Genomic DNA, 18,593 nt, shown 5'->3' on the forward strand with positions numbered 1-18,593 from the left:
TCAGAGGCCAGGAGAATTCTAACCTATGATGCTGTCTGGTCTGGTCAGCTTGAATGAATTGCAGCAGGGTTCTGAACAGCTGCTTTGTAGCTTTGTTACTAGCACACTAGGGTTGAAGTCTTTTTTGCCATCAGTAAACACAGGCTACACGCTCGACTATGGTAATGGCTATATTGCCATATAGTACTGTATAGAGGGGTTGGTAAAACAAGCGGAAACCACAGAAAGTGTTAATATTAGCATGATGCAAAATTATTTACCAAACGTGTCCAGAAAAATTGTGCAGTTGACAATTTAAAGTTAAATAATGCCTTACCATCTATTATCAAATGTTAATTTTGCTTCTGGTTTATTGAACATGCTAGATAAATGTTGTATTTCCTTCCTGAATGAATATATTTCTTAATATGCAGCTGGAAATCTGAGCCACTTAAAAGTAACATCTTTCAAAGTGTTAGTTACTTAGTTTTAAAGTATGAGTTTTAAGAAATATGTCATTTGGGCTAACTTTATAGTTAGCATTTTCTTGACTTATTAAACATTTACACTTTTTAAAATGGAAGCAAATAATATGGTACAAATCCATTTCAAAACACCAAGTACTTATTCTACGATAACTTCTTATTAGGAAAAAATTAAGTTGACTGTTAGCAATAGTTTATCATCTTTCTCTGGGCTTCTATTTTGGATAGTGTAGGTTGGCATAAAGAGTAGCATACATTTTTCACTGGGGAAGAAAGCTTTTTGTTTTCCTTGTGACTTGTGGAGTGATGAATGCTGTAATACTAAAGACATTTGGTAGAATAGGCAATATTTGCATACTTTGTCCCCAGGATAAGACACTAATAAGCTTTCTATTCCTTAGAATACACACATGGTATTGTTGTACAATAAATACACAATCACTGGGCCCTCCCTGGTGGCGCAGTGGGTTAATGCACTGCGAAAGAAACTTAAGCCACTCTGCATGAGTTCAATCCCCGCCTGCCCCGGAGGTGACCACATGGCGCTGCAGACCTCTCCTGAACTGCCCGCTGCTCCCCTCAGCAGTGTACTTCGTTGATCTGCCTGTTCTGCACCCCACTCTATCCCTGGTGAATTCTCTCATCCTCCGCATCTCTGGCCTGTACCCCAGTTCTGTATGAATTTAAAAAAAAAAATACAATCACTTCTTGAATTTGAGGAGCATTCAGTTAACCATGCAAGAAAATTTTTATTGATTCTGTTAATGTTTTAGCCATTTGCAATTTCAATCACATGAATTTAAGTGCCTGTCAGATAATGTTATTTTTATGTGCGGCAGAGAACAGTGTGATTGGATCTATTAAATAAGGGAAGATTGCAGGAATAATTCTTTCCAGAATATTCTTTCCAGAATTCCAGCAAGATATTTTAAAAAGCTTTTTACCAAAATTTATTACAGAAGACCTTTGTTTGGGGGTATTAAACCATAATCTTATTTCTTAATTTCAAATAATGACATTCCTCCTTTTCCCTCATAAAGTAGACAGTGACTTCATAATAGTACATTTCCCCCTTCGTTTTTCTTTCTGAGAAAGTTATGATATGGTATGTTGCTTCTGAAACCCTAGAAACAAAAATTATAAGTCACAGTATATGAAATCAAAGACAGTTACACTGTATCTGGAGCTAACTGAAAATCATAATGGAAATATTTGACTTTGAACACATTATTAAGCTTGGTCTGTCCTTGAATTGGTGATAAGATCCTTGCCGACCCCTACCATGGAAAGTGCCAGACTGCTGATTAGCTCTGTGTCTTTGTGTGTCCATGTCCATGTACTTGTGTGTATGTGGTGGTGGGGGGAGCATTGGGGGAAGGTGAGGTGAGAGGCATTCCGTAGTCTAATGCTACATTTGAATACCAAGGCTGGTTTCATTCTGAAAACAGCAAATATGTTATCTGTAACATGGTCCGAGGCACAGGTTGTGATATGGAGGAGTTATTCCAAATCTTTAGACTATGCAAATAATAACTGTTCATAAATCCTAATGCCTCGCCACCCCAAATAAACCATTCTTTTACTAATAGCAGCATTTTCTTTTGCTTGTTATTCACAGATGTCTTTTAGTTCTTAAGTCTATGTGCTTTTCAGCAAGAGCAACACAAAGGTGTGTATTGATATCTGAAATCTACTGTTGTCCAGTGTTTATACAAGTGTTGTGTTTTAGCCTGCTCCTGCAGAGACACGCTCTGCTGCTGCAACATACTTGATACTTTAAGTACTTTCAAAATCTGCTTTGAGACAGACTGCTTTACACACACACACACACACACACACAGAGATTTGTTTGGTTAAATATTGATGTGCTGTTGGTGCTTATGGTTTTCTAAGTGGATCTAATTGGTATTCTCATTTCTCTCAGGATTTTGATCACTACGTACAATGTTTTGCTACTTCTAAATAGAATTGGTTTATTCTTACATTCCCTGAGTGGAAGTACTATTCTTTTTAAAAATAGGGTGCATAGTCCAGTACAAACAGTTACCAAAGAAGGATTTGGGGGAAGATAGGAAAACATTGTCCTGCATGTTTAAGAGCCCAGTCAAATGTTTTGAAGTGAACACTGTGACACAGTGTCAGTACTGAAGGGCAACCAAATTAAAGGATGGTAGTTCTAGTTTTTGAAGTCACAGGATCATTCCAGTCACTGTTTATATGATTCCATAGTGGATTTCCCTCTTAAAAATAAACTAAAAATGCTGCTTGCACTTGGCGTCCTTTTGCTGTCCATCTACTTTCCACTATTCCATTGCCCACTGTAACAATGGTCGGGAAAAGTTGTATATATTTCTTATTTCTACTTCCTAACTGCCCAATCATTGTAAATGAAACTTTCATTTCCACCCCCACTTTAACCTCTTGGGCGGCCATGCATTTTCGCTGTGTCTGTAGACTCCTACCCCTGCAGTTCTTCAAAATTATCAAATCACTCCCCTGCTTAAAATCAGTTTCCACACTCACTCCCAGAGTGTCCCGGGCTAGTTCAGCACTGTGCCTTTGAAAAGAAGCTCAGCTAATTCTAATGCTGAACAAGCTGAAAACCACTGCTTCAGTGAATTCTCTCATCCACGTAAAAAAAGGTATAAATTAAAGCTTTGTGACTTAACAAGACTCATACTTAATTCTCTGACAGTATCCTACTGATTTTCTTACCTACTCCACTCTAGTTATATTGGCTTTCTTGAAATATATCAGGATTTTGTTCTGCTCATTACCTCTCTCTAGCCTGGAGCACTGCCACCTTACCCACTGTATGTGTTCAATAGATGCATTTTGAATAATACTGTGTAGACATACTTTACATGTATAAATAAAATACACTTTATTTTCCTTGGTGGGAAAATTCTAAAGTATGATCATAATGGTTTTTTATTCTGTAGTAATGCTTACCCTATAATTAACATTAATGAGGTTAGTGTTTTGAGCCTAGTGTTTTTTGCTGAAAAAAATTCTGTATTTGTCTCGCTATGTGCAATATTGTCACTTTTGGTCTTTTCTGTACCTTGTTTCTGCTTAAATTTTGTGTAGTAATGCTTTTCTGCTATTTTCTATGGGTGAAAAAGACTGGTTTTACCAGTTGCCTGTCAGTTAAGAGATTTTCTTTCTGTGGTAAACAAAAGAAACCACTCATAGGGTGTATAGTACATAATCTTGGAATGGCTCATATGCTCTTGTCTATGTTTATTCTTGGTGGATGCTGATGGACAGCTCATTTGGTTTGGAAAACCAGGGTGGAGTGATAGGAGGCTAAAATGTTAAAGAGGGTGTGGTCAGAATTTGAAATCTAATTAAAGGAAAAAATGAAATTTCATTATGTCTGCATCATATGAAACTTTTCAGTAACTTTTTGGTCTTTGTAAGGTCTCTGTCACAATTATGTTTATTATGTAGAAGCAACACTGTGTGAACAAATCTGTGATTATGTTCCATGAAACTATTTATGAAAACTGAATGTAGAATTTTATGTAAAAATTCTATAAAATATTGGCATATCAGAAAAGTCATGCTTCATACTACAACCCAATAGCATTCTTTTTGGGAGTGTGATGCGTCTGTTCTCTTGTTTTAGTCAGGAGAGTTTTGGCTATTCTAAGTTTTTTGTGGTTCCATATAAATCTCATCAATAATTGTTCTATTTCTTTGAAGAATGTCATTGAGATTTTCATGGGAATAGCATTAAATCTGTATATCACATTTGGTAGAATGACCATTTTAATTATGTTAATTCTTCTGATCCATGAGCAGGGGATATCTTTTCATTTCTTTGTGTAAAGGGGATGGGTTTTTTGATTTCTTCTTCTGATTGGTTGGTTGTTTGTGCAGAAATGGCATTAGTTCATTTCTGAGCGTTTGGTAAAATTCATTTGTAAATTCATCTGCTGCAGGACTTTTGTTCTTGGGGAGGGTTTTAATTACTGCTTCAGTTTCACTGCTTGTAATTGGCCTATTTAGTTCTATTTCTTTTTTATCTAGCTTTGGATGATTGTAGAGTTGTGGGAATTTGTCCATCTCTTCTTGATAGTTGAACTTGTTTGCATATAACTATTAATAGTATTCTCTGATTATTCTTTTGATTTATGCTGGATCTGTTGTGATTGCTCTGTTCATTTATGATCCTGTTTATTTGTGCTTTCTGCTTTCTCCGTTTTTTTTTTTTTTCTCTTTGCCTAAGTAGGGGCTTGTCTATCTTGTTTATTTTTTCAAAGGACCAACTTTTGGTTTCATTGATTTTTTTTTTTTGGATTGTTTTCCTAACTTCTACTTCATTTATTTCTGCTTTGACATTTTTTTTTTGTTTGTTTGTTTTATACTGGCTTTTGCGGGTTTTTTTGGTTCTTTTTCCAGTTCTTTAAGATGGGAGATTAGGCTCTTTTTTTGTGTTGTTTCTTGTGTCTTTATGTGAGCCTATAGTGCTATATATTTTCCTCTTATAACTGTTTTTAATGGTCCTATAAGTTTTGGAGAGTCATTCCTTGTCATTCTTCCAAAGATATTTTTTATTTTCTTCCTGGATCTTACTGATCCACTGATCCTCCAGTTGTGTGAGTTTCAATCTCCACGAGGTAGGTGGGTTTCTTGTCTTCTTCACATAATGTATTTCTAGTTTGGTTCCTTCATGGTCAGAGAAGATAGTTGGTATGATTTCAGTCTTAGTGTATCTATTGGTATTTGTCTTGTGTCTCAGTATGTGGTCAGTCCTTGAGAATGATCCATGTGGATTTGAGAAAAATGTGTACTCAGATTTGGGGAGGGGGGGGGTGCAGTGCTCTGTAGATGTCTGTTATACCCATGAGGTTAAGGTCTCTGTTTAGAACTTTAGTTTTCTTGCTTATTTTTTGTCTTGTTGATCTGTTCATTGTTAAGAGTGGCGTATTGAAGTCCCCTACTATGTATGCATTTTCTCTAATGTACATTTTCATAGATAACTATAGTTTCCTGATATATTTTGGTGCTCTTTCATTTGTTCATATATGTTGATGAGTGTCATGTCTTCTTACTGCATTGTCCCCTTAATCATAATATAGTGGCCATCTATGTCTCTTTTAACCTTTTTTAGTTTGAAATCTGCTTTATCTGATATAAGAATAGCTGTTCCTATCTTCTTTTTTGGTCTATTTGCTTGTAGGATTGTTTTACATACCTTTACTTTCTATCTATTTTTATCTTTTGTAGTTAGATGTATTTCCTGGAGACAGCAGAAGGTTGGTTTTTTTTTGTTTTTGTTTTTTTAAAGATTTATTTGTGCATACAGAACTGGGGTACAGGCCAGAGGCTCAGGGGTGGTGAGAGGCCTCACCAGAGACAGAGTGGGGAGCAGAATAGGCCGAACGTCGAAGTACACTGCTGAGGGGAGCAGCGGGCGGGTCAGGAGAGGTCTGCCACGCCATGTGGTCACCTCCAGTGCAGGCGGGAATCGAACTCATGCAGAAGCGGTTTTAGATTCCCAGTGCTGTGCTTTAACCCGCAGCCCCACGAGGGAGGGCCGGGTTCTGTTTTTTAATCCAGCCTGCAACTCTGTGTCTTTTTATTGATCATTTAAACTATTTACACTTAAGAGTTAATATTGATACATTGGCACCTATATTTGCCATTTTGTTTGTCTTTTCTTGCTTTTATTCTTTGTTTTGATCTGTTCTTGTTCATCCCTCTGTTGGTTTGTCTTAAGGACTTCTTACAGTATTTTTTGGATTTGGGGTTTTGTCATGACAAAATTGTGGAGCTTCCATTTGTCTTAGAATGTCCGTGTTCTTTCTTCAAAAAGGAAGAAGAGCTTCATAAGATAAAGTATTCTTGGTTCGCATTTGATGTCTTGGAGTTTGTTGAATGTGTCCCTCTACTCACTTCTTGCCTGTACTGTTTTCTTTGGAGAAGTCTGACATCAACCTGGTTTTCCTTTATAGGTTATTTGTTTCATCTTTGTCAGTCTCATGATTTTTTCCGTGTCTTGAGTTCTTGGGTTCTTGGGAGCTTTACTACTATGTGTCTTGCTGTATTTCTCCTTTCATCATGCTAGTTTAGTGTCCTCGTTGCTTCTTGTATCTCTATTTTCATCTCCTTCATACTTGGGAAATTCTCTTCAATTATCTCTGTGAATATTTTCTTGATTCCTTGGCCCTTCTCACCTCCTGGGAGACCTGTAACAGATATTTCCTTTCCTTGTGGTGTCAGATATCTCTGAGTGTTTCTTCATTCCTTTTCCTTTTCCTTTTACTTCTCTTTTCTGTTTTGATTCTCTATTTCTGTGTCTTCGAGGGTGTTGGTTCGTTCTTCCATTTCACCTACTCTGTTTTCACTGCTTTTCCTAGAATTCTTTATCTCCTCCAATACTCTTTTAATCCCCTGCATTCCTTTTATTTCCTTTTTATAAGGTCTTGTTTTCATTCTTCATTTTTTGTCTCATCAGTTTCCCCTTGTCGTCGTCTTTGTTTTTTTAATCATGATGATTCTAAAATCTGTCTGACAGGCTGAGCAGTTCTTCTATATCTTTGTTGATTTCTGTGACTGATCTTTTTATGGTGAAATTTTCCCCTGTGGGCTTGCTTGGGTACTTGTGTTTTTTCCTTCTCTGTCACTTGTTTCCTAATGCTTTCTGTGCATTGAGACACTGTATTGCTAGTATTGTCTGGCATTTCTTCTGGGTGCTTCTTCTGAGGTGGCCAAAGACTAGTATTCAGACCAGGTCAAGGACTAATGCACTGACCTCCACAAGGGTGAGGGTGTTGTGAGTATGGTGATGAGTTTGAGTGCCATATGTGGTGACTCCCTCCCTCTGTGTTTCTACTGTTTGAAGGAGGGGTGATGAGATTCTTTCTTGTGATTGTGATTGGGGTGTGCACATTCTTACTGGTGCAGTAGTCCCTTTGTTGCCTGATTTTGTTACGGGTGCTTTGTGCTTCAGTGGGCAGTGGCCCCACCCCTGGCCTGGTTACCAGTTCTGATGAGGTCCTGTGCACTAGTAGTGGTGGCTCTGCCACTGCCCAGCTACAACTGATGATCAGGTTGCCGTGTGCTGCCCATTACTGCAGGTATTCCTGCCTCTTCCAGTGAGCTGCAGCCACACTCTGCTGCTCTTCTAGCTAATGGTCAGGAGCTGAGTGCAGGCTGTCACGCCCTGCCCAGCACCCCCTTCCTGGAGCCACTTGGCAGTGTCCCTCCTATTTCAGCAGCAGAAGTGCACCCTGGCCAAGGTTAATGACAGGTATTATGTGCTGTGTGCCTGGCTTTCACTACCAGAGAATCGCTGCTTAAGGTGGGGAGTGCTGCCCCCCTTTCTCTGGCTGTGTCAGGGGACTGGTGATTCCCCCAGGCTGAGGCCAGATTCCACAGAGTGTGATCAGGCTCCTGCCCTGCCCTCAGTGGTGGCAAGAAGGAAATAGTCTTCTACTTCCCACCCCGTGGACCTGCAGTAGTCCCACTCTTCTCCACACACATCGACCTGCTGACCTTTGTTTCTCCCTCTGGAGTTTTCAGCTTTTCCCAGTTGATTTCAGGTCTTTTCCCTCCTCCTTTTCTTTCCTTGGTCCAGGTATTCCAAGTTTATAGGATGGGGAGGGGGTCGGGGACCTGGTCGATATCTCCCACTCCGTTTCTTATTCTGTTGCTTTCACCTTCCTCCTGCTTCCCCTGGGTTGCCAATCCTGTTCAAAACGTCTGAGTCTTGGTTGCAGTTTCTCCTTATTCACTGCATCCAAGAGGGAATTTATTCCCAGCGACTCTTCATGGCTATGTTGGTGACGTCATCCTCTTTTCTTTTAAATTAAGATATTAGTATCCAGGGAGACAGCTACTAAAGACATTTCTTTCTCTTTTTAAACAATTTTACTGCAGTCATGTTGATTTACAGCACTTTATGATTTAATGATACCATTCCTCTTCAGCTTGTTGCCTACACCACACCCTCCATCACAGCATCCTTAGCAATCCATTGGGTCTACTTTCTCTGATTAGAGTTGACTAACTCTTTTTTTAAAAAGTATTAAACATGAGCTCTGTATCAGTATTTTTATTTACAAGAACTTTATTTTCCAGGTTTTTTTATTTCCCTGGAAACCTTTTTGGCCAATTATTCTCTTACTGAAATATTTCCCTCTCTCTAGATTCTCAGTTAACATGTAAATTGATACAGAAAGTCTTTGATTTTATTGCTGCTTTAAAAATTAACTGAAGTTGGGTTTTATTTTGTAAATTTATTAAGAACTGCTATTCTGTGGATATAGCCAAATCTTACATAAATGACTTTTTTTTAAATTTGGCTTAATTCTGTTGTAGTAGATTGCTAAATAATTTAACAGATTGTACTGTTTTCTGTTACATTTGTACCAAAATACATTGTGAAAAAGACATTGGACAGTGACTTTGCAAATTATATTTCCTAAAATACATTTGAGATTGTGTATATAAATAGGATTTTTTCCCTCTTATGGAGATGTTTCTTCTCTTAACCTGAGATACTAGTTTTTGTTCTCTTAGGATTTCCACCAGAATTTTTACCACTTACCCACATCAACACACATCTGCAGTCTCATCCCTTAATCAGAACATTGTTTTAAGACTGGGGTCAAAACCCACCAACTTCTCTTTATTATCTTCTCTATTCCTGTTCTCTTCGTTTTCTGAATGGTGACAGATTGTACCTCCTCTCTTTCATCTGTGTCCCATATTGTCACTAACTTGACCATTACTAATTAGCCCTGTGTGTTCTGCCTCGGCTGCTTTGTATACTGACTTTGCAAAAAAGAGTGTTTTTTAGTTACTTAGTATTTCTTTGGTACTTATCACATAAACAGGCATTTAATAGTTATGTTATTGCTCAGTTATTTCTGTTTTTAATTTCTCTTAATCTGGAATTTTTTTTAAGTGTTCTAAGTGTTACTTTTTTTTTAATAGATGTGAAAAAAGATTGGTCTGATCATGCTCTCTGGTGGGAAAAGAAGAGAACTTGGCTTCTTAAGACACACTGGACCTTGGATAAGTATGGCATTCAGGCAGATGCTAAGCTTCAGTTCACCCCTCAGCATAAACTGCTCCGCCTGCAACTTCCCAACATGAAGTACGTGAAGGTGAAAGTGAATTTCTCTGATAGAGTTTTCAAAGCCGTTTCGGACATCTGTAAGACTTTCAGTAAGTATTAGATAACATTCTTTGTGAAAATACGATATGCATACGTGATAGACTTTGGCTAATCTCAAAGATCAGGAATTGGATTGTGCTGTTTTTATGTGTATGTGAAACTTTTACTTACTGAAAAATTTTATATTAATTTTAAGATAAATGTTGGGTTTCCGATCAGTGTTGGAACAGAAGGAATCTGGTAGAGATTCCTTACTAGGAGCATATCAGATGTTTATTCTATAGTACTTTATCATGATGACATTAATTTTTTGGGAAGGAGGAGGAGGGAAGAACATTATTTCCAGAGGGATACAGCTTTTGTAGAGTTTTCATTATGTAAGTCACTGATTTCAGTGATTCAGGCAGATTGTGTCATTTCCTTTGCTGAAGGCCTGACAGCTCCTAAGGAAATAACTGTGTGTGTTATCTTCTTTAACCAGCCTACAATGTGAACACCCTTGTAGTAAATCTATTTATGCTTCTGAAATGAGATGTGGATTACTTTTGGCTGACCCAGTTATGTCATATGACAGGAAGTATTCAACCATGAGAGAAAATGTGAATTATTGTCAGTACTACTAGTATGTAACTCTTATTGTACCATAGATTTGGGGGATAGATCTAGGTAGATTGATCTAATGACTTGGGAATTAGTTTTTTTTTTTAAAGATTTATTTATGTATACAGAACTGGGGTACAGGCCAGAGGTTCAGGGGCAGTGAGAGGATTCACCAGAGACAGAGTGGGGAGCAGAACAGGCAGATCGACGAAGTACACTGCTGAGGGGAGCAGCAGGCGGGCCAGGAAAGGTCTGTGGCGCTATGTGAGTCACCTCCCTGGCCAGGGATGGAACTCTTGCTGAAGTGGCTCTAGCTTCTTAGTGCTGTGCTTTAACCTGCTGTGCCACCAGGGAGGGCCTGGGAATTAGGTTTTTTTCTATTTAATGGATTTAAGAAAATTGAAATACAGAAGTGAGGGAATTATATAATTAATTCTGTCTACATTCATAGCTGATATTTTATCATTTGTTGAACTATTTATTTAATCAAAATAATGTCCTAATTTCTCTTTCACAGAGCAAATACTGTCATAAGTTCTGTTTGTATATTTACAATACTTTTTAAAATACATATGTATCCATGTCTGTGTGTCAATGTAGAGATATATATATATATTTACATATATATATACACACACACACATACAGAATACACACACAGAATTGTGTTATTGCCATTTGTATGTGGCTGCCTTCTTACTGAGTTTTGTGTGTAGGAACTCTTCTTGAATGATTGCCTAGAAATTTAACACAGAATTGTTGTATTTTAACTGTACACTTAATTCACTTCAGAGTACTATCAAATTGCTTTTCCAAGTGTTATGCAAGTTTACATTCCATCTAGCAGTGATTGAAAACGCATTACCCCAATTTGCCACTAAACTAGAATATTGTCAGTTTTTAGTATTTACTTCTCTGCATAAAAAATAACTTTTAGTTCATAAAGTTTTTTATCTTTATTGTCCATCTAAGTTTCTTGTTTTGATTGCCTATTTATATAATTTGCCTTAAAAAAGTTTTACTTTTTAGAGTAGTTTTTAGATGCACAGCTAAAGTTAGAAGACGAGTCCCCTCTTACATGTGTAAGCCTCTCCACTACTGACATCAGGCATATCTAGTGCAGTCAGTGTCCAGAGTTGACACACCATTGCCATCCAGAACCTCTGTTTACATGAGGTTTACTCTTGTTGTGCAGTCCATACAGCTGGACAAATGTATGTCAGTATGTATTCATAGTTATAATATTCAGAGTCGTTTCATTGAGTCTCTGTGCTCACCCTTTCAACCCCTCCCCCACCCCACCTCCAATAATGGCATCATAGTTGTGCCTTCTCTTTATATAGTTGGCATCGTGCAATGTGTAGACTTTTGAGTTGGTGTTTTTTCATATAGCCATCTTTAACTTTCTTCTGTGGCTTTTCTTGGTTTGCTAACTCAGGTTTTTAAAACTGAACAATTCTCCACTGCTTGAATATACCACAGTTTGTGTATCTACTCACCTACTGAAGGACATCTCTGTTGTTCCGTGGTGTTGCTGCTTTGATCTGCATTTTACTTGACATAGGACATAGAGACCTTATCCTCATTTATTACCTGTACATTTTACTTGGTGAGGCGTCTGTTAAGGCTATTGGCTAGTTTTGTTGTTTTTTTTTTTGTAATCATGTTGTTTTCTTATTTTAGAATTTTAAGAGTTTTGAGTCCTTCTGCATATATTTTCTCCAAATCTGTGGCATATCTGTATATTTTCTTGAAGACTTCTTTAATAGGCAGAAAAATGTTAATGTTAATGATGCTCATCTTACCAAGTGCTTCTCTCATGGATCATGCCTTTGTTTTCACTTCTGAAAAGCCATCACCAAGCTCACAGTTGTTGAGATTTTTCTCTTACGTTTTAGGGAGCTTACAGTTTTGCATTTTATACTTAGGTCTGTGATCCATTTTTGAGTTCTTACTGGTGAAAGGTGGGTGCACAGTCTGATGTAGATTGAATATTGATTCTTTTGCACATGGAGTTTATCTTCACTGTATTGCCTTTGCTCCTTTGTCAAAGACCAGTTGGCTGCTTATATGTAGGTTTGTTTCTAGGCTCTTTTTCTAGCCCATTGATCTACTGATGTGCTGATGATGCCCTTCTTGATCACTGTAGCTTTAGTCATCATGAAGTCAGCAGCATTGTCCTCCAACTTTGTTCTTCTCTTAAAATACTGTGTTAACTATTCTAGATCATATGCCTTTTGATTAACTTTAGAATAAGTTTGCTATATCCACAAAATAACTTGCTGGGATTTTGATTGAGATTGCATTAAATCAGTCCATTTGAGAAGAACCAATCTTGACAATATTGAATGTTCCTATTCATGGAGCTTCGTTTATCGCAGTTATGTGGTTTTCCTCATATAGGTTATTACTTTTTATTAGATTCATACCTAAGTATTTCCTCTGTGTGTGTGTGAGATTTTTGTCAGTCTTCAGGGTTTTCTCTAGGGATGAGCATGTCACCTAAAAAATGATCATTTTTCTCCCCTCCTAATCTGTATGCCTTTTATTTCTTTTCTTGTCTTACTGCATTAGCTAAACTTCAGGACAATGATGAAAAGTGGTGGTGAGACAGGACATCCCTGCCTTACTCCTGACCAAACCCAGGAACACTTTAAGTTCCTCATCGCTAAGTATGTTGTTAGCTGAAGTTATTTATTTTTTAACTGCATTGTGGAATTATTTCCTTCTATTCTGGTTCACTGAATTTTTATCTAAGTGTTGGATTTTTGTTATGCCTTTTTCTTTTTTTCTTTCTTTTTTTTTGCATCTATTGATGTGATCTTGTGATTTTTTTCTTTAACCTTTTGATATGTTGGATTATATTGTTTTTTGGATGTTGAATCAACCTTTGCATTCCTAGCATAAATCCCACTTAGCCATGGTTATGAATTTCATATATATTGTTGGGATGTGGCTTGTTAATGTATTTTTGAAGATTTTTGCTTTTATGTCCATGAGAAATACTGGTCTGTAGTGTTCTTGTAATGTCATTCATGGGTTTTGGTATTAGAATAATGCTGACCATATAAAAAAGTGAATTCGCTAGCAGATGTTCTCTCTAAATTTTTTGATGCTTATATTAGACATTAGTATAGACATTTTAAAAATGTTTGGCAGATAGGAAACAAACTCTGATGTGGGTCTTTGCAATGAGTTGATATATTATAAACCTAAAGCACTAGGAAAAATAAACGAGTAGAACTTTATCAAATTTAACAACTTCTGCATAGAAAATCAATGATCAACTAAAGAAAGACCTATGGTATGGGAGGGAAATATTGCAGATCTTCTAGAGGTTAATATCCAAAATATATAAAAGCCTCTTACAACTAGTAGCCAAAAAAATCCAAAGTAATAAAATGGGCAAAGGATTTGAGTAGACATTTTTCTAAAGATATGCAGAGGAGCCTTAAATAAGGTGTTCAACATCACCAATAATTAGAGAAATGCAAATCAGAACCACAGCTACCACTTCACACCGATTAGAATGCCTTTTGTCAAAAAGACAGGAAAGAAGTAAGTGTTCTCAAGTTTGAAAAAAGGAACTGTGTGTACTGTTGATGGTAAAGTAAATTGATAGAGCCACTGTGGATGACTATATGAAGGTTCCTGAAACATTTTAAAGAGAATATCCTTAATCCAGAGGTTCTGGTTCTAGGAATATTTATGGAATAAACGAAAGTTCTGTAAGTTGTAAGACATATTTGCCCCATGTTCATATCAGCATTATCTGCAATAGCTAAGACATAGAAACACCCTACACAGCCACTGATAAATGAATATAAAAAAAATAATTGTGCTATATATACCCTCCATATCTATAATGGAATATTACTCGATCATAAAAAGGGAAATCCTATCATTTATGAAAACACAGATGGATCTTAAGGATAATATTTTAGGTGAAGTCAGTAAAACACAATGTATGACCTTACAGATATGTGGGATATAAAGAAACCAAAAGCTACCAAATTCATAGATCACATTTTCTTTTATAATTTAACTCATTAAGATAATTCTTCTATGTAATGACTGAAAGTTACAATTTGCCTTTGCTCTTTGAAAGAAACACTGTTGGCAGAGCCTACTAAGTTCTTTGAAATAAAATGTGTTTTGGCATGCAGGCTTTACAATTATGAAGAGGGGAGATTTTCTCAAAGTTTAATTGACAAATAAGCTATTGTAAAAGAATAAACTAGTTTGTAGTCAGAGCTTGCTGCCATTCCATAATAATAGGACTTGTAATTTGACTTTTACTAGTGACATTGTATCATAATAAATTCCTTTCTGTTCCACCCTTAGGAAGAATCATCTCTTTTTTGGTAGAGATAGAGAAGCACATAAAGGTAGTAGAAATGAACTTAGAATAACTGAAAACTGTGTTTTCAAAAAATTTTTTTTTTAATTCTAAAAGTAATTTCAGTTAGGTAAGCTAGTTTGTATATATGGTTGTTTTGTTTTGTTTTTTAAGATTTATTTATTCATAAAGAACTGGGGTACAAGCCAAAGGAGCAGGGGCTGTGAGAGGCTTCACCAAAGACAGAGCAGGGAGCAGAACAGGCAGACTGACGAAGTACACAGCAGAGGCAAGCAGCGGGCGGGTCAGGAGATGTCTGCCACGCCATGTGGTCACCTCCGGGGCAGGGCTCAAAGTCATGCTTAAGTGGCTTTAGCTCCTTAGTGCTGTGCTTTAACCCGCTGTGCCACCAGCGAGGGCCCTAGGTTTGTCATTTTGTAAGTAGAATCCTGTATCACAGCTTTGTATAGTGACTAATATTCATTATTGGACTTTTAAAGTTTAGCATCATGTAAGTTAGTATTATATTTTGGGTTTCCCATTTAAAATTTTTTGGGTATCATAGTCCTCTAGGTATATTTTATTTTGGTATAAACCTTATCTATTTACTTAGGCTCTTCACTAGACCCACTCTTAGACACATAATTCTGACTTCCAAATCCACTAGTTGAGGTCCTTGGTACAGGGTAAATAAATACTTGTGTAAATGAAATAATCAATACCTTATATAGAGGGCGTTAGGTTTACTTTTTTGTTATCATTGTAATGAAATGAAAATTTACTTATTCATAGACTCATACAGCTGGTGGCCCCTCAGTTCCAATGTAGACCCTTCCCTCATTAGAGGAAGAAAATAAATCTGTCCACGCTTCCCTAAGCTATCTAGTTCTCAAGCAGTAAATCCGCCCAAGCTTCCCTAGGCTATCTAGTTCTCAAGCAGAAGTTGGTATCAGAGTTAAATGATAGAGCTTTTTAAAAATGAGATAAAGTTGACATAACTGTATTAGTTTCACTTTTATATCAAGATGATTTAGTATTTATTAAGTGAAGTCATTACTACAGTAAGTCTAGTTTATATCTATCACTACAGCTTCTGTAAAACAAGCTGCTCGGAGCTGGGAGCCACTACGATTATCTAGGGGTGAAGCCCAAGCATGTAGTTTCTCTATTTATAACTTCATAAGCAATTCTCATGGGTACATCTAGGTAAGAAATACTCCATTTGTTGTAACTGGCCAGAAAGCTAGTTAATAGTGCCCATTCTTCTAGACACAGTGGTAGCTAGGTTTTGAGATGGACAGGAAACAACCTAGAACAAATATCTTGAAGAATGAATCATGTAGTGCAGTGATTCTCAGGAAGGAGGGACATACCAGAAACGCTTTTAAATTATTCTGAGTCTTATTTTCCCTTCTCCCACTAAACTTGACTATGATGAATGTGAGAAGTATGTAGTGTCTCTCAGGCATGATTCATTTTATGTCCTTCTTTAATTTTATAAATTTCACCATGTACCCATTCATGATTTGCTTGGAGTGACGGAGTTGAGAGAGATTACCACCACCACCACTCCATGACCCCACTTAATTCTGAAGCCGTGTAGGTAGCTGATTATTCAGAGACTTGGAATTTTCAGTGCCTGTTTTTTTTCTCCCAACATGGCAGTGATAGCATTTAAAGTGGCGGGTTAGAACTGAAAGTACAATTCACAAATCATTAGCATATGATAATTTAGGTCCGTTGGATAAATATGAACTAAAAAATACACTTGAAATAACTTGAATTTTTGAATCTGCATAATCATAATGATCAGTGCAGATTAATGTATTAACAATGATTAGTGCTGGCTGAGAATAGGTAGGTTAACTTCTTTATATCTTGTTAAGATGTAAGAATAAAGAAAACCTTTGGTTTTCAGTTGTGTAACCTTAAAGAATATGCTGTATTAATTCTAAAAAGAAACCATGAATTCCTGGTAACTTAAAAGATTATGACAGAATTTAAGGAGCAAACGTTTATCGTTAAAATGATTTTCTTGTTGTCTACTTAAAACACACTATCTCTATATTTATGAAGTTGTATTCACTTTCCAGTAACATATGTGTAGTTTTATTTTCATAGTTCAATAAAACATTTCTTCAAAAATAATCTATAAAATGCAGAGCAAAATAAAAACTTAATGTGTGCCAGAGTGCTTCTAATAGTAAAATCCATATAACCAACAGAGAAACAAACAAAACATTGTAGCTTTAAAAAAGATTTATTTGAAAAAAAAAAAAAGACTTATTTGAACTTCTTTTGAAGTATGAAGCAAGGTATATGATGCAAAAATTGTAAAATAACAAAATCTAATCTGGTTTGTGGTGATCACTTTCATGTTTCTTTTTACATGCAAATTAACTTTCAGTTGAAATTTAATAGAAAAAATGCACAAAGGAAGGAAATATATATAAATAGATAAAAGCCCATTTGGGAAATGTACATCACTATTAATCAAAGAAATGTAAGTTAAAGCTAAACAAGATTTTTCAAATAAAGCTTTAAAAAAATAGTATCTTGCTCAATCCACTTTTGCCTTAAAATTATTATAACCTTTGATCCAGTAATTCCACTCCAATGAACTCATGAGATAAAATTGGAAAAAAGTCATTCCATTTTTTCAAGAACAGGTTTTAAATGACTTATTTATACTTTGTAATTTCCAAAAATTTTACCATGATTGTGTAAGAAAAGCATTAATCCCGAATGTACATGTTATGTATATTTCAGGCCCTGTTCAGACTTTTAATTATATTAATCATTTAATTTCACAGTAACCCCCCTAAGATATTATTACTCTCATTTTATAAATACAGAAACTTAGACACTGATAGGCTGTGTAACTTTTGCCCAGTGACACAGCCAACACATAGTGGAGCTGAAACTTGAATCTCAGTAGTTTAACTTCTGCTTCAGATTGTGCTGGGCAGTGGTGTAGTCCACTACAAACAAAAAACTTCCTGAATTTCTGACAATAGAGTGAGTTTAGTGTATATTTGGGCTCCTAAACATAAAAGCTTCCATATGTAGCAATTCCAGTGATGCAGTGAACTTTATTGTCTGTGCTCTGTTCATACCCTGACATGCTTAGTGTTTCCAAACATTCTGACACAGATCTTTCATGTGGCTTTTTTCTCCTGTTTTCTTTTCTTTTTTTGGGGGGGGCGGGGGTGGTCTCCCTCCCTATATTTATACTCTTCAAATTGACTTTATTTTGGTATAACTGAAATGCAGTAACTATCCCTATTTAAAGCATTCAATTTGATGAGTTCTGACAAATGTTTGCATTTATGAACATTACATCAACCCTTAAATTTTGGCCAGACAAAATTTCATCAGCTACATAACTGTAGCATTTTCTACATGAAATTGGAAAAATTGATCATTTTTAAATTGACTTCACCCATTTTGTATATTGATTTCTGAGATAATTCATGTTGTTTTATTGATTAACTATGTTCCATTGTATGAGTGGTATTCCACTGATATGAAAATAAGTTGTTTATCCATTTGGGTTATTTCCAATTTGGGCTTTTATGAATAAAGCTATTACAAATATGCTTTTCATTTTCTTCAGTAAGTAGTTGAAAGTGAGTTTCTGAGTTGTATATGATTAACTTTATAAGAAACTGCCAGGCTATTTTTAAAGTGTTCCATTTCACATTCCCTCCAACTGGATATGAGAGTTTCAGTTCCTACTCCACATCCTGGCCTGCATTGGGAATTATGTCTGCTATTCTTGGCCACTCTGGGTGCAGTGCTATCTCCTGGTTTGAATTTGTATTTCCCTGCTGGGTAATACTGAGCAGCTCCTCCCTGCACTTCTCAGCCACTCTTAGGTAGTCACTGAAGTGCTTGTCCAAGTCTTTAGCCCACTAGTGGTTTTATTATTGAGTAGTGTGTATTCTTTATCTACTTTAGATACAAGTCCTTTGTCATACCTTTTATATATTTTATCCCAGTACACATATTGCCTTCTTGTTTTCTTAACAGTATCAAAGAACTGATAGGGTGGTGG

At 36.4% G+C, this 18,593-nt stretch overlaps 1 protein-coding gene across 7 annotated transcripts in view; it reads left to right on the forward strand.

The window, feature by feature from the left end:
- Positions 1-18,593, forward strand: part of FERMT2 (fermitin family member 2) — a 62,150-nt gene that overhangs the window by 21,541 nt on the left and 22,016 nt on the right. For all 7 annotated transcript variants that reach the window (XM_012724534.1, XM_012724535.1, XM_012724532.1 and 4 more), the window contains exon 3: positions 9,414-9,647. In XM_012724534.1, the coding sequence (XP_012579988.1) occupies positions 9,414-9,647 (234 nt within the window). The remainder of the gene's footprint in view (positions 1-9,413; positions 9,648-18,593) is intronic.

This window comes from Condylura cristata, unplaced genomic scaffold (assembly GCF_000260355.1).
Source record: "Condylura cristata isolate star-nosed mole 26May11 unplaced genomic scaffold, ConCri1.0 scaffold00013, whole genome shotgun sequence".
In the NCBI taxonomy this organism is placed as follows: domain Eukaryota; kingdom Metazoa; phylum Chordata; class Mammalia; order Eulipotyphla; family Talpidae; genus Condylura; species Condylura cristata.